The sequence below is a fragment of the Cervus canadensis genome, chromosome 31 (genome assembly GCF_019320065.1).
Source record: "Cervus canadensis isolate Bull #8, Minnesota chromosome 31, ASM1932006v1, whole genome shotgun sequence".
Lineage (NCBI taxonomy): Eukaryota > Metazoa > Chordata > Mammalia > Artiodactyla > Cervidae > Cervus > Cervus canadensis.
The window spans coordinates 31,067,169-31,082,932 of NC_057416.1; the positions used below are offsets into that span (position 1 = coordinate 31,067,169).

The 15,764-nt window shown below is 42.3% G+C and overlaps 1 protein-coding gene across 1 annotated transcript in view; it reads left to right on the forward strand.

The window, feature by feature from the left end:
* Positions 1–15,764, forward strand: part of ASH2L (ASH2 like, histone lysine methyltransferase complex subunit) — a 29,855-nt gene that overhangs the window by 7,553 nt on the left and 6,538 nt on the right. Inside the window, exons 6-12 of the mRNA XM_043454443.1 lie at positions 2,605–2,700; positions 3,401–3,496; positions 4,177–4,252; positions 6,379–6,472; positions 7,161–7,378; positions 14,257–14,424; positions 14,713–14,906. Coding sequence (XP_043310378.1) covers positions 2,605–2,700; positions 3,401–3,496; positions 4,177–4,252; positions 6,379–6,472; positions 7,161–7,378; positions 14,257–14,424; positions 14,713–14,906 — 942 coding nt within the window. The remainder of the gene's footprint in view (positions 1–2,604; positions 2,701–3,400; positions 3,497–4,176; positions 4,253–6,378; positions 6,473–7,160; positions 7,379–14,256; positions 14,425–14,712; positions 14,907–15,764) is intronic.

Sequence of the window (15,764 nt, forward strand, 5' to 3'; positions counted from 1 at the left end):
TCACTCTCCTCTTTCAGAGTTTCATCAAGAGGCTCTTTAGTTCTTCTTCACTCTCTACCATAAGGGTGGTGTCATCTGCATATCTGAGGTTACTCATATTTCTCCCGGCAATCTTGATTCTGGTTTGTGCTTCCTCCAGCTCAGCATTTCTCATGATGTACTCTGCATATAAGTTAAATAAGCAGGGTGACAATATACAGCCTTGACGTATTCCTTTTCCTATTTGGAACCAGTCTGTTCCATTGTTTAGTGAGACCAGTATGTTCAGGATCAGACTGAGTAAGGCCTTTGCTAAACAGATGAGTTAGGGCTTAATCCTGAAAGCTGAGGGAGTCAGCAGAGGGCCCCCCTTGCCCCTGCCAGGCTTTTTTTTCTACATTAAAAAGAATGCATTTAGCCTTTTACCTCGTTGCAGCCGAGAAAGCAACATGGGTCACCAGCAGCTCTACTGGAGCCATCCGAGAAAATTCAGCCAGGGTTTTCACTCTTGCCGGGTCTGCTCAAACCTGCTGGGTCTGATCCGAAAATACGGCCTCAATATGTGCCGCCAGTGTTTACGCCAATATGCGAAGGACATCGGCTTCATTAAGTTGGACTAACCTAACTTCCTTAGATGGCTTATCCAGCACATCAACCTTAGGCGGAAATAATACTAGCTCTTTGTATATAAAATAAAAGTTTTCAAAACTTAAAAAAAAAAAAAGAAATGCATTTAAACAGAGGTGTGCTACGATTAGATTTATCTCTTGGTTTTTTCCTTCCAAATTGTTGTTTTGAATTTTTCAATTATTCAAAAAATTCATATACTACAATAAATGCCTGTTTATTCCTTATCTGGATTTGCCTGCTGTTAATATTTTGCTGTGTTTGCTTTATCTACCCATATGTATATTTTTCACATAAGCTTATATGAGACTTAAGGCTTACATGTAAATATAATATCTATAAAATTGTAGATATTATACTTTATCCAGTATTCTGTCAACCACAATACAATGACCACACTCAAAAGAATTAATGTCAGTGCAGTTTTCTTATATATATAGTTTGTGTGTATTGTGTATACCTTGTACATTTTCTCAACATTATTGTCTAAATAATGTCCCTCATAGCTTTTTCCTCCAGCCAGGACCTGATCAAGGATCACACATTGAATTTAATTGTAATGTCCCTTTTAGCTCTAGAGCAATTCCTTTTTTATTTTTGGTTTGCAATGGCATTTGAAATTTTGAAGAGCCTAGACAGTTGTTTGCCATGATGTTCCTCAATTTGGATTTATCGACTTGTTTCCTTATGACTAGGTTCAGCTTAAACATTTTTGGCAAGAATATTATGGAGGTAGTATGTGTTTTTCTATATATTCCATTTGGAGGCATAAGACATTGCTTTGTTTTATTATTAGTGATCCCAAATGTGACCACTTGATTTCTCCACTGTAAAGAGACCCCTTTTCTTTGTAATCATTAAGTAATTCATGGGTGATACATGGAGTTCATGTGAATATCTTGTTCTCGCAACCCTTTCAAGCAGTGGTAATTGTAACCACTGATTATCCTACCCTCAATCAGTTAATAGAGTGGTCCTTGTACAACAGAATGTATTTATTGGTTACGGTTCTTTTGTAAAGAAGAGCCCCCCACCCCCATGTCATTGTTATTGCTGTTGTTTGTTTTTAGTTTTAAGACTCATTGATTTTTATAGTCCACCATGGGATTTCTGGATTTCTGATGCTCAGATCTGACCAGTGTAGCGCCATCCTGGCTGACTCCGGACACTTTTTGATATGTCCCTATCAGTCTGAACTCTTCCTTACCATCTCGAGTAAGAAGATGTTCCAGTCTTCCTTTATACTTCCCCTAATTCAGCCTGGCTTCTTTCAGTAAAGATTCCGTGTTCACGGAACTGACTCTGGTGAAAGACGTTAGTGGTGGGCTGGGGCAGGTGGCCTAGGGTGGGAGGAAGTTGGTGACAGAGGATGAAGTTCAGACACTGTGTTAGTCATGTAAGCAGAGACTGGCAAGGACCACGGTCAGAGCAATGGGGGTGGGAAGGAGGCCTGATTCGTGAACATTTTCTGGAATTTTGAAGTTCATTTGGTGATGGCTGAGATGTGCAGGTTGTATGAGAAGGATGAGGGTGACTGTGTGTCAAACCTGTGATTCTGGGTGATCCTGAGTGTGAAGAACAAGAATAGAAATCTGCAGAGTAGATTTGTGAGGTGAGGTTCGAGGTCAGTCCTGGTCACAAGGAGTCTGAGGTACGTGCAGGATGTCCAGGTAGAGAGGTCCCCAGCGCGGAGGAGCAGGAGCTCAGGAGAGAGGATGCTGGGAGCCATCTTCCAAGAGAGGAGGGCACATCTTTTCCCTTTAACTGGAACATAAGCCCTGTGTGGCTAAGAGTTGTATATGCTTGTTTGAAATTCCCCACAACTTACATGTTGTTCACGTGCAGTTATATACTCACTCAGTTATTAAAACATGAAAAACATGCGTTTGTCTTTTGATTCTGATGAGATCTTTGAAAATGCAGCAGTTTTTTTACATGTGTGAGCATAATTTTGAAAGCAGCTATAAAACCTTTAGTATATTTTGTTTTAAAAATCAGGATATCATACCGTTTATTGATAAATACTGGGAATGCATGACGACCAGACAAAGACCTGGGAAAATGACCTGGCCAAATAACATTGTGAAAACTATGGTAAGTCAGCTAAAATTGACTAGACTCAACATTTAGAAAACCAGTGTTCCTTATAAGAATTTCTACAAGAAATTATATATATATATATAAATGGGTTTTGTTGGGTTTTTTTTTTTTTTTTTGGTGGTGTCTCACTGAAATAATGTGATGACTAAAAAAATGAGAGCAACAGTATTAAATCTTAGTAATTGTAAATTTTAATAGTCTTCACACAAAATCAGTCGCATATAGTCTTAAGTGAAAATATGGTAGTTTTATGTACACTGCTGAATCCTTTGTCCATTGCACTTTGGCAAGTATAGTTTTATGCCTAAATTGGAGACAGTTGTTTTCTTTGATTAAAAAAAGCAAACTCTGTTCTGAACATTATTGTCGTTAGAGTACCTGGGGAGACATCAGTTGAAGCTGTTACCACTGTGTATCTCTGTGAGGTGCAGGGATGAGTGAGGGTTATGAAGGATGGTGGCTCTCATTTTTTCAAGTTTCTCTACTGTTTGTATTTTTTGATAGTCATGGATTAGTTTTCTAGTCAAGGAAAAACAATACTGGTGTGTGTTGGGGTTGTTGTTTTTTTTTCAGGGGGCAGGGTGTTGGTGTTGAGATTTGGAGATTACACCTGGGAATTGGGAGTTAGGGGTTAATCATCCATTCAGTTTAAATATAAAATTTCCAGTAACACTAAAATACTGTTTCCTTTTAGAGTAAAGAAAGAGATGTGTTCTTAGTAAAGGAACACCCTGACCCAGGGAGTAAGGACCCAGAAGAAGATTACCCCAAGTTCGGCCTTCTGGACCAGGTACGTTAGTAGGCTTCACAGGCCCTTGTTTGATTTTTAAGCCACGGGGATAGAGAGAATCAGGCTATGTTTACATTTGTGTATTTGCCACTTAAAATGCCTATGACCTGGTGGGCTCCAAATAAATGATGCTTATTCCATGTGAAAGAAAGAGCACTTCACCTTAAACTGGGAGGCCGGTGTGTTAGCTGTAGCTCTTCCCTAAAATGTTATGACTTGACACATACCATTTTTATCTTCTTAAACTTCTGTTTCCTCACTTGTAACACAAATACGCCATTCCAAGTTATTTCTGATTTTCTTTCCACCTCAGATTTCATAGAGATTCAGATTTCTGTCTTTTCTTGTAAAATGTGAAGCTCTGGCCACACTGGGCCTGGATTCCCACAGGGAGGTCTGCCCTTGGTCGTCTGCCACCCCTCCCCATTCCCCCTCCAGCACCCCCAGCCTGGCTCAGCCTGACTCTGAAAGCACTTCCGTCCTCACCCTTGGCTGCCTCACACGTGTGACTTGCTGATCCCTGAAGCATCCAAGTTTGGGACCTCTGCAGGCTTCAGAGTCTAGGTTGCCATTCTGTTAGAATTTCTCCTGGTGTGTGGTTTTTTTTTTTTTTTTTTTGAGCATTGCCAGGCTGGTTTGATTTGGTAGCCACCCTCTATAATTGAATATTTTCCCTCTAGGATCTTAGTAACATCGGTCCTGCTTATGACAACCAAAAACAGAGTGGTGCTGTGTCTACCAGTGGGAATCTAAATGGTGAGTGTTTCAGTATTTCATGGACGAAATGTTTGTAAGCTGTTGAATCCACATGTGCCTAGAATTGGGCAGTCTTTGGACTGACCCTTGACTAGGTATTTACTAAGGTGCTTTAAAGTCCAAATCTCAATTTTTAGGGGCTAGCCACGGATTTGAGAGATGGTTGTAGAGGAGAAATTTTTGTTACTTTGCACCACAGTTTGGTCTTAAGTGAAACATTTAACGTAAAACAAGCTACAATTTTAAGGTCAGATTTACTAAGTTTGCGTTCGACTCCCCATCTGTATCTTCATAACTAACACTTAATTTAGGTTCACATGCTTTGCACTCAAGTTTTCCTTAATTCTACTGTTATTCAGCTTCCAACCCATCTTCTGATTTTTCTTGCCCTAAATCTTCAGCTTATGCACGACATCATTTCTGTGTTGACTACCCACTGTAGCATGTTTTTCTATCTAACCTGTCTAAGAGCAGGACAGCCCTTTGCTACTAATGGCAACAAGTTGAAAGCAGGTATAATGGGGAGGTAGCCAGCTCTTCATCTGACATACTGTGTCATTACCTTCTCTTCTGGAGTGGTAGGGTCTTAAATATGTAATCATTTCCACTGTTACTAATATAACTAAGTGTGTTGTTCATCTCTTTATGTTATTTTTTCCCCTTTTGTTAAAATTTGACAAATATGGTGCCACTTCTGTTCTTACAGGTGGAGCCTCTTTTGGAGGTGAATTCCTCCTCTGTCTTCTTTCAGCCTCTCAGACTTAAGTATTTTGTGGTTTGGAAAATGCTTTTTGCTGAGTTGTGATAGTAGCTGAAACTGAGTTAAGACTGTAAAGCCTTGTGGAGTTGGTGGCAGTAGCACTTGATATGAAACAGTAGTTCCAGTTAAATGTTAGTAATCGGAAGCTTGTACGTTGTCACATTCTGCCTGACACGGCCAGCAGTCCCCTTAGTGTTGCTTATTTTTTCAATGTGGATCTAAAACTTGTCTCAAAATAATTGAAATGCAATGCCAATAAAACCTTAATAGTTTTTTGGTTAAGGTAACACACTGTAGAAATGTTGATGTTGTAACAGTTCAACATTAAGCCTTTTATGAGGACAGGATGACACCCAATATGTTCATAAAAGGAAGTTCAGCATAAGTCTGGTCCTGTCTGTGCAGAATATGACCTGCCTTCAACGTCTTGATCCTCTTTTTATTGCAGCAGAACTGCTGATAATTTCCAAGCTTGCCCCAAATTAAGATACAGTACTTCGTGCAGTTGTTTACCTAAAGGTGTTTTCCTACAGTTCAGGGATGTTTCCTGGAAGTTGGAAAAACAAACTAATTGAGAGGAATGACAACTGGATAAAAATTTCAAAGTACCTATTTCAGAAATGCACAAGGTAGTATTCCTTGTGGCTTTTATAAATTCTCTCTCTGTATTTTCTCTTAATTCCACAAGCCAGATTCATCTAACCTATGATGCACTGGCACAGGTTTAATCATTGTAAAGATTGCCTACTAAAAAAGCCGCCTTTCCTCCTTGTGTCATGTACAACCACACCAGATGCCTAGCAGCACTGAGGAGAAACACCTTTTTAGTATTTCCGTTTTTTGTTTCCTCGTTTGGTGCACTTCTGTGTTGTTGGAAGTTCAAGTTCAGCGCTTTAGCAGATCCTGTGCCTCTCTCGTGTTTATGGACTATGCCATGTGTAGTTCACGCAAGCAAGCATCCCTTCAGTGAGGATGTTCTCCTTACGGATGTTTGTATTGATTTGAGTGGGAAAAAGACTGTGCACACAGTTATTTCTAGCTGTGGGTGTCTGCAGTCTGAGTGAGTGAAAATGCATTTGTGTCACATCCTTGGAACGTGTTCCAGGAGTTGCAGCTCATTTAAGAAGCGAAGAGCACAACTGTAACCCGGGTGTCGTTGGGCTCACGGGAGTCGCTGCCAGAACGCAGCGTTCTGGGCTGGGAGCCACCCAGCAGACTCGGGCGAACCAGGGTGCAGTCCAGTATGCTTCCGGGCAAGAATTCCTGTGGTGTCACACAAATGCACGCTGGGAGTGTTCGTCCCTGGGGAGAGTCCCATGGGGTGTCTGTCACAGCTCACGGAAAGTGATCTGCCTTCTCTTCAAAGGAGGAATCGCAGCAGGAAGCAGCGGGAAAGGCAGAGGAGCCAAGCGCAAACAGCAGGACGGCAGCACCGCGGGGACCACCAAGAAGGCCCGGAGGTGAACACCCCCGCACGGCAGAGGGCTGCAGAGCCCCCCAGGGAGGGGAGAGATCAGCTGTCTGCGGGCACAGCCTGTCCCTTTTCCTCAAATCTTAAACAGTTTGAGGGGTATATTAGCCCCAGACTAGGTGCCCTGCTTGGGGAACTTGTTTCTAAATGAAACAGCCCCAGGGCAGCACCCTGTGGTGACTGACCGGGAGTGAAGTTCCGCTAAGGCGGCCTGAGAAAGGATAGATGGACCAAGGGCAGTGAAACAAACCAATATTGAACGTCAGCCCTTTGACAGTAAACTTTCTGCCTCTCCCCCAATAGCTGTTCCTTTCACTTTGTTTAGTCCTGGGGTGACGAAAGCCAGGTCATTTCTTATTCAGACTGGAAACAGGTAGTAGGTGTTCATATCGCTGAGTTTCTGTTCATTAGTCATAGTAATAAATATGGTGAAGAAAACCGCTCTTGTTCCTCGTCACCGTGTCTCCCCTGGCTTAGTTTCGTACTAAGATAAAGTAGTTTTCATTTCCCCGTCTTGCCTGCAGAGGGCAGAATGATCAATTTGAATAATGAAAAACATTTGAAGTTGCCGGTGTTCCAGTTGAAATTGAATACAGCAGAGGCCTATCTGACAGAATTGAAGGCACGTGAGCTAGAGGGGGTTGTAGTTTCTTGATTTTATTTTTTCCTTTCTGCAGTGACCCTTTGTTTTCTGCTCAGCGTCTTCCCCCTCATGGCTACCCCTTGGAACACCCGTTTAATAAAGATGGCTATCGCTATATTCTAGCTGAGCCTGATCCCCACGCCCCTGACCCTGAGAAGCTCGAACTCGACTGCTGGGCAGGAAAACCAATTCCTGGAGACCTCTACAGAGCCTGCTTATACGAACGGGTTTTGTTAGCCCTCCATGATCGAGGTGGGTAAGCTGTTAATGTTCGTGCTGGGCCCTGTGTTGCTCAGAACTACTGTTGTCAGCTCTGTCCTGTCTAGAATTAGACGGACGTGCCAGTCTAATCCTCACCCCTCTCTAGCTAGACAGCCGGAATGCAAGAAGTCATTTCCTTCTTTATCTGTTCTTATAAGCTCTAGCCATTTATATGCAAAATAATTTTTTTTAATTTTCTATTTTGAACTAATTTTAACTTACAGTAAAGTTGCAAAAATAATACAATTTCCATATTGAAAGTGAAAGTGTTAGTCGCTCAGTCATGTCCAACTCAGTGACCCCATGGACCATATAGCCTGCCAGGCTCCTCTGTCAATGGGATTTTCCAGTCGGGAGTACTGGAGTGGGTAGCCATTTCCCTCTCCAGGGGGTCTTCCTGACCCAGGGATCGAACCTGGCATCTCCCGCGTTGCAGGCAGATTCTTTACCGTCTGAGCCACCAGGCCGCAAAACACAAAATACTAGAACTTTCATGTATCCTTCATCAAACTTCTCCTAATGGTGAGATCTTACACAGCCACAGTACAGTTACCAAAACCAGGAGATGGGACTGCTTTGGAGGCCCAGTGGTTACGAATCTGAGTTTCCACTGCAGGGGGCGAAGGGTTCAATCCTCAGCTGCTCAGCGCAGCCAGAAAAAAACCAACAAACCCACAAACCCAGGAGATTAACATTAGTAAATACTCTGAATGAAGCCAAAGACTTTATAAATTTCACCAGTGTTCCACTAATGCCTCTTTTCTAGGATCGCACATTGCTTTTAATTATTTCTTCTTGCAGTGTTAATCAACTACTTTTTGACTGTTCCTCAGTGAGGGTCTGTCTGACTTTTTTTCTTGATTAGACTGAGGTTGTAAGAACTGCACACATAGACCCTTCCCACTGCATCATCTCTGTAGGCTCATGATGTCTGTCTTGTTACCGGTTGCGTGGGCACAGTCATTTGGCACTCTCTACTCTTTCCCTTTGTAGTTAATACATATCTTAGGGAAAGATCCTTCAAGGTTATGCAAATATCCTGTTTCTCTAAAGTTTCGCCCACTAATTTTAGCATCCATTTGTGGATCTTGTTGTTAGTGTGTTGTTTGCCTAATTGTTTGCTATTTCTTCCTTTCTCTATTTAATTATTTAATTGATTATTTTTATCAGTGTGGACTCAACACATATTTACTTATTTTGTAGGCTATATTTTATTTTGTCATTCAAATTATTCCAGCTTTGGTCATTAGGAGCTTCTTTAGGTTGGTTCCTGTGGGTTTTCTGGTGTTTTTTTTTTGGACGTATAATTGACTTATAATATTAGCTTCAGGTTTATAACATAGTGGTTCAGTGTTCTTATAGATTGTACTCAAAGTTATTACAAAGTAATGGCTATGTTGTCTGACTCTGTACAATATATTCTCATAGCCTGTTGGGTTATACATAGTGGTCTGTACCCCTTGGTCCTCTACCTGTATCTTGCCCGTCCCCTCTTCCCTCATGCACCTCTGGTAACCCCTAGTATGTTCTCTATATCTGTGGATCTCTTTCTTGTTTCACACATTCATTTGGTTTTTTAGATTCCACATATAAATGATAGGAGAATACTTTTTCTCTGACTTATTTGCTGAGCATAATGCCCTCCGGGTCCATCTAACATTGTTGCCGATGGAATGTCTTGTTTCCTGTTGATGAGCCCCATCATTTATTTTCCCTCACTTACTGGCGTCACAAGTTGGTTGTTTCTGGTTCATCTCACATTTTCCGTGCTACAGGCCAAGGATCAGCTTCTTCTCCAGGGAGCCCAGATTCCTTTGATTGGGAAACAGCCTCAGAAGTGAGGATGTGAGCGTTCAGTATGCTCGCTGTTAGCAGGTGGTATTCCGGGCTCCCTTGGTGGACCCAGATGGAAAATACATGTCTGCATCATAACCAACACACACATACATGCCTGTACCGAGTTTATTCTGCCGCCTTGGATTGTAATCAAACACTGTAGGGTCTGTAGTCGTAAAATTAAAAGATGCTTGCTCCTTGGAAGGAAAGCTGTGACAAACCTGAACAGTGTATTAAAAATCAGAGGCATCCCTTTGCCGACAAAGGTCTGTATAGTCAAAACTATGATTTTTCTAGTAATCATGTATGGATCTGAACATTAGACTATAAAGAAAGCTGAGCCCTGAAGAATTGATGCTTTTGAACTGTGGTACTGGAGGAGACTTTTGCAAGTTCCTTGGACTGCAAGGAGATCAAAACCAGTCAATTCTAAAAGAAATCAGTCCTGAGTATTCATTGGAAGGACTGATGCTAAAGCTGAAGCTCCAGTACTTTAGCCACGTGATGCGAAGAGCTAACTCATTGAAAAAATCCTGATGCTGGGAAAGATTGAGGAGGAGAAGGGGATGACTGAAGACCAGATGGTTGGATGGCATCATCAACTCAATGGACATGAGTTTGAGCAAACTGGAAATAGTGAAGGACAGGGAAGCCTGGTGTGCTGCAGTCTCTGGGGTTGCAGAGTCAGACATGACTGAGCGTTGAACAACCACCATGGAGTCGTTCCAGCCTTCCACCTTTCAGTGTTTGTGACTTCTTTCTGGAGCAGTGAGAAACCTGACTCTAATTATCTACAATTCATTTTCTTTCTTATTCATGCCGAGTGTGCACACAAGGTGGTTTGAGAATCGCAGACCTTGTAGGAAGCATCCACTGATTAGATTACAGCATGTACATACAGCTCTTTCTGCCTCAGCCTTGCACTATCCCGTGTGGGTACTGTTGACTTAGATGAGTTCTTTGCTTCCCCACCTCCTTCAGCGTGGTCACAACTTCCGTTTGTGATGTGGGCGGGCGTATGCGTTAGTGTTGGTGTGCCATGTGGGGCTCTCCTGCCTGCTGGGGGCGTGGGGGGGGGCAGGGAAGGGTACATGTGACATTACTGGGGTCCTGAAAGTTACTGCTCTTCACTGAGGTTTGCTCAGTCACCCCCTCCGCAGCCCTGCTGCCCCATTCTCATTGCCTCCTTTTCCCCCACTGCTTTCCCACACCCTGTGTACTTAGCCAGTGTCTTTCGTTTCTAGTTCATCCTGGCTGTGTTTTTTCTGCAGAGATGAACACACACATGTATTTTCTTTGCTCTTTTTTTTTTTTTTTTTGGTACATGAAAGGCAGCCTACTGTAGGGAGTCTTGCATTTTGCTTCATGCAGTTACTCCAGACTATTTCAAAGAACTCGTCCACTTTTTTTTTCTTTTTTTTAGCTTTATGATATGCCATTATGTGGATGTACATGGTGTATTCAGCCACTTTGAACATGGGCACTTAGGTTGTTCCTAGGATTTTGGATTGACAGAGAAGCAGGGGGTAGCTTTGGTGGGTGTTTGTGTTGGTGTGTGTATTGGTAGTGGTGTATTTTCCAAGGTAGAATTCTAGAAGTGGAATTGCTGAACCAAGATAAATATATATGTAGTTTTGTTAAATATTGCTAAGTTTCCCATTGTGCTGGTTTGCATTTCCACCAGCAATGTAGAGAATGTTTGTTTCCACATAACCTCACAGACAGAAGATTTCCTAGGTATTAATTTTGGCCCGTCTGAGAGGTGACAAATGGAGTCTCAGGGTTTTGTGTTTCTTTGAACATTATTTTCTTTTTTGATTTGTTACCTTGTGAGTTAGGTTTGTGTTTTTTTATTTCCCCTGTTTCTGTTGGGAGTTTGATCTTTTGTCCCTTCATATGTTAGGAATGTTAGTTAGCCCTTTGTCTGTGGTATATATTATAAACATTTTCTCCTGGTTTGTCAGTTGTCTTTTGACTTTGTATATGACTTTTTTGAAATGTGAAACTATTTTTAACATATAATAGTTCTTTTAATGGCATAATTTATTCAGTTATTAAGAGAATAGCATTCATTATCCTTTAGGATGTGAAAGTGAATTTAAAGAAACTGCTTTTAGACAGGTGTACTTCATGAATTTTTTTGTTGTTTTTCTGGAGTATTAATGCAGATTCCAAATAGCATATTATTTCACCTATAAATATCTCAGTATTTATCTCCAACAAATATGATTATGATTTTGATATGATTATGATTTTTAAAATAACCACTATGCCATTATGTTACCTAATGAAGGTGAAAAATAATTTCTTAATTATTCCATACTCAGTTCACATTTCCATGGTCGTTTAAAATATGCCTCTTTCAGTTGTTTCTTTTAATTAAATCTGAACACATCCATAAAGTTATTTCATTAGGAAGCCCTTCATTCTTTTTTTTTTTAATTTTCTAATTTTTTCAAAATGTATTTATTTGTTGGCTGTGCTGCGTCCTTGTTGTTGTGTGACGCCTTTCATTAGTTGTGCTCAGGCTCCTCGTTGCAGCGGCCTCGCATCCTGAGGCCTGGTCTGCAGGGCACGCGGGCTTCGGTAGTTGTGGCACACAGGCTCAGCTGCTCCGAGCATGTGGGATCTGCCTGGACCAGGGATCAAATCCCGGACCCCGGCGTCTACAGGCAGATTCTTAACGCCTGGACCACCAGGGAAGTCCCCTTCATTATTTCTTGAATTGGTGCTAAAAGCTGTAACTCTTGTACTGATGCTTGTCGATCGAAAGTGAAGGAGATACAGTGAAATCACTTGGACATAATCTCTTGGTGTAATAACCGTCGTAGGATTGACTCCTGCTAGTGACAAGCATACTTGGAGAGTAGGGAAGGGCCAGATAAGTGACGTCCGGGTTTAAGCAGTCATCCTTGTCTTGTTTCACTGTTTCACTATTAGCTGTAATTCTGGAGGGGAGAAAAAGGGAGACCATTGGCCCTTAGCAGTGACTTGTTAGAACTTAGTACATGGGATGGTAGTGGCTCCCGCTGCTTGTGCTGAGCCTTTTAAAACTTAACCGTCTATGTAGTATCTTTTAAACTTTATTTTGAAGTTATCTCAGATTTATTATTTTTTAAAGAAAGTGAAAGTGTTAGTAGCTCAGTCGTGTCCAACTTTTTGTGACCCCGTGGACTGTAGCCCACCAGGCTTCTCTGTCCATTGACTTCTCTAGGCAAGAATACTGGAGTGGGTTGCCATTCCCTTCTCCAGGGGGTCTTCCCGACCCAGGGATCAAACCTGGATCTTTTGCATTACAGGCAGATTTTTTACGATCTGAGCCACCAGGAGAGCCAGATTGTTACTGTTTTTTAAGAAATGATTTACGTGTTTATCTGGCTGTGTGGGGTCTTAGTCGTGCTGGGTCTGCACTGCAGTGCACGTGGGCTTAGTTGCTTTGTGGCGAGTGGGATCGTAGTTTCCTGACCAGGGATGGCACCTGCATCCCCTGCATTGCAAGGCAGATTCCCAACCCCTGGACCACCAGGCAAGTCCCCTCAGATTTATTTCTTAAGAAAGTTGTAAGAACTGTAGGAAATTTGTTGGGTTTGTTTTTCCTGAACCGCTTGAGAGTAAGTTGCCATGATGTCCTTCCAACCAGTGAGAGGTTTATTTTGTGTTTCTTACAGACAGGACATTCTCTTTTGTGTTCTCTAGTGCTGCACAGTGAATCGCCATAAAACTTAGCAGTCTAAAGCTGCCAGTGTTTATCAGCCCACAGTTTCTGAGGGTTAGGAATCTGGGAGCAGCTTAGCTGTGTGGCCTGGCTCAAGAAAACTCAGGAGGCTGCCGTTAAGCTCCCAGCTGGGGCTGACAAGTCTCTTTCCAAGACGGCTCAGTCACGCAGCTTTGGTGGGACGCTCTCAGATCCTCACTTGTGGTCCCTTCCATAGACTGCTGATTTGTCCTCATCCCTGGAAGCTGTGGAGAGTTCATGGACTGTATAGTCCATGGGGTCACAAAGAGTTGGACACAACTGAGCAACTTTCACTTTCACTGGAAGCTAACTTCTCCTAGAGCAGGTGATCAGGGAGCCGTAAAGCATTTGACCCATCTTAAAGTTGGGCAGTCACTTCAACTTGATTTTATTTGGAAATTGTCACTAAATTCATTCCACACTCAAGTGGAGAGAAGTTAGACTCCATCCCTTGACAGGAAGAATATCAAAAGAACTAGTAGTTATTTTTTAAACTTACCTTCCTATAGAACCAGTACACAACCACCAAAGGCTGAAAGTTAGCGTCCAGTTACTACCATCCGATACTCAGATTCTGTGCAGGTTTCTCCAGATGATCTAGTGTGTCCATTATAGCAAAAGCATCCAGTTGACAATCATTTGCTGCATTTAGTTGTTGTAATTCTTAATTCTGCTTCAGCCTGGAAGAGTTTCTTCATTTTTCCTAGACTTTGACCTTGACACTTCTGAAAATGAAGAGACCAGTTATTTTACAGAGTATCCCTCAGTTTAGTTTCATCTGGTTCCTTGTGATCCAGGTTCTGCATTCTCAACAGGAGTATCACAGAAATGGTCGCACATACTACATCCTCTCATTATGGTTCTTGTAACGTGGTCATAGATGGTGTTCACAGTTGGGGGAGCTGAGTGCAGGACATGGGAGGATTCTGCTATTTTTGAAAGCTTGAAATTGTTTCAGATAAAATGTCTTCTAAAGGATGATTTAGTCATGTCAGGATCCAAACACCGTTGTATTTTAGGGAATAGACAGTATAATTAATTTAATCTGCCGTCTTAAATAATCATATATAATAACAACTGGCTACTTGACAGCTTTTTTCCTTTTTCTTTCTTTCTCTGCCTTCATCTGTATCTTGAGATTTTTAACTCCTAAACTAATATTTCAAATTCCTGACTTGATATTTCTGATTTTTAATTTTGCTTAACTGGAGGGTAAGAGATTTCGTGTTTTTGTGGCTGTTGTCTCCAAGTATTTCAAATAAGTTGCGGGCTTTTCTTTTTCTCTCCATTACTGTAGCTCCCCAGTTAAAGATCTCCGATGACCGGCTGACTGTGGTTGGCGAGAAGGGCTACTCTATGGTTCGGGCTTCTCATGGGGTTCGGAAAGGTGCCTGGTACTTTGAAATCACAGTGGATGAGATGCCACCAGACACTGCGGCCAGGCTGGGCTGGTCGCAGCCGTTAGGTAAGCCGGGGCTGTGGTACGGACATGGCGACAGGTGGAGAGGTGTCTCTCGTCTGGCTGGTCTTCATGACTTTGGGGCTTGTTGGATTGTGGGCATAATGTTCAATTCCTGAGGGTTTAGGTAGGTTGAAGTTCCTAGGAATATTTTTATAATTCATTGCTTGTGAGAAATAGTTTATTAGCAGTTTGACAAAATGCTAAAAATTAAAAAGGAGTAGAATCTTTTCTTTTAGCAGGCCAGACTTGACTTGCAGTCCTAACTTGCTGTGTATGTTTTTATTGGAACAGGTAACCTTCAGGCTCCCTTAGGTTATGATAAATTTAGTTATTCTTGGCGGAGCAAAAAGGGAACCAAATTCCACCAATCCATTGGCAAACACTACTCTTCTGGCTATGGACAGGGAGACGTCCTGGGATTTTATATCAATCTTCCTGAAGATACAGAGACAGCCAAGTCACTGCCCGATACCTACAAGGATAAGGTGAGTCTGTCCTCCTGAGAGATTCCTGGGGTTGAAGACCAGTGGCAGCCAATACCTGTAGCTGCATGTTCTCTTGATGCTTATCTTTCCCAACATTTCATTTTGGAAATTTTAAGACATAACACAGTTCAAAAAATTTAAAAGTAGGCGTCCAAATACCCAATACCTAGATTCTGCCATTATCATATATTATCCAGGGACTTCCCTGGTGGTCCCATGGGTAAGAATCCACTTTGAAGTACAGGGAATGGGGGTTTGATCCCTGGTTGGGGAACTAGTTGCCACAGAACAGCTAAGCCCATGCTCCGCAGTGAAGGTCCTATGTGCCACAAATAAGAACTGACTCAGCCAAATAAGTTTATAAAAACCATGTTATCCATTCATTCTTCCCACCAACCCGGTCACCCGTTAATCCATGTTTTTTTAACCCCAACAAAGTAACGTCTGCCAAGTACTGCAGGGGGTTTCCCTTGTGGCTCAGCTGTTAAAGAATCCGCCTGCAGTGCGGGAGACCTGGGTTCTATCCCTGGGTTGGGAAGATCCTGTGGGGAAGGGAAAGGCTACCCACTCCAGTATTCTTTCCTGAAGAATTCCATGGACTGTATAGTCCATGAGGTCCCAAAGAGTCGGACACGACTGAAGAACTTTCACAAGTACTTCAGGATGCATATCATTCAGTTCAGTGCACTTCAGTCGCTCAGTCGTGTCCAACTCTTTGCGACCCCATGAACTGCAGCACGCCAGGCCTCCCTGTCCATCACCAACTCCTGCAGTTTACCCAGACTCATGTCCATGGAGTCAGTGATGCCGTCCAACCATCTCATTCTCTCTCGTCCCCTTCTCCTCCTGCCCTCAATC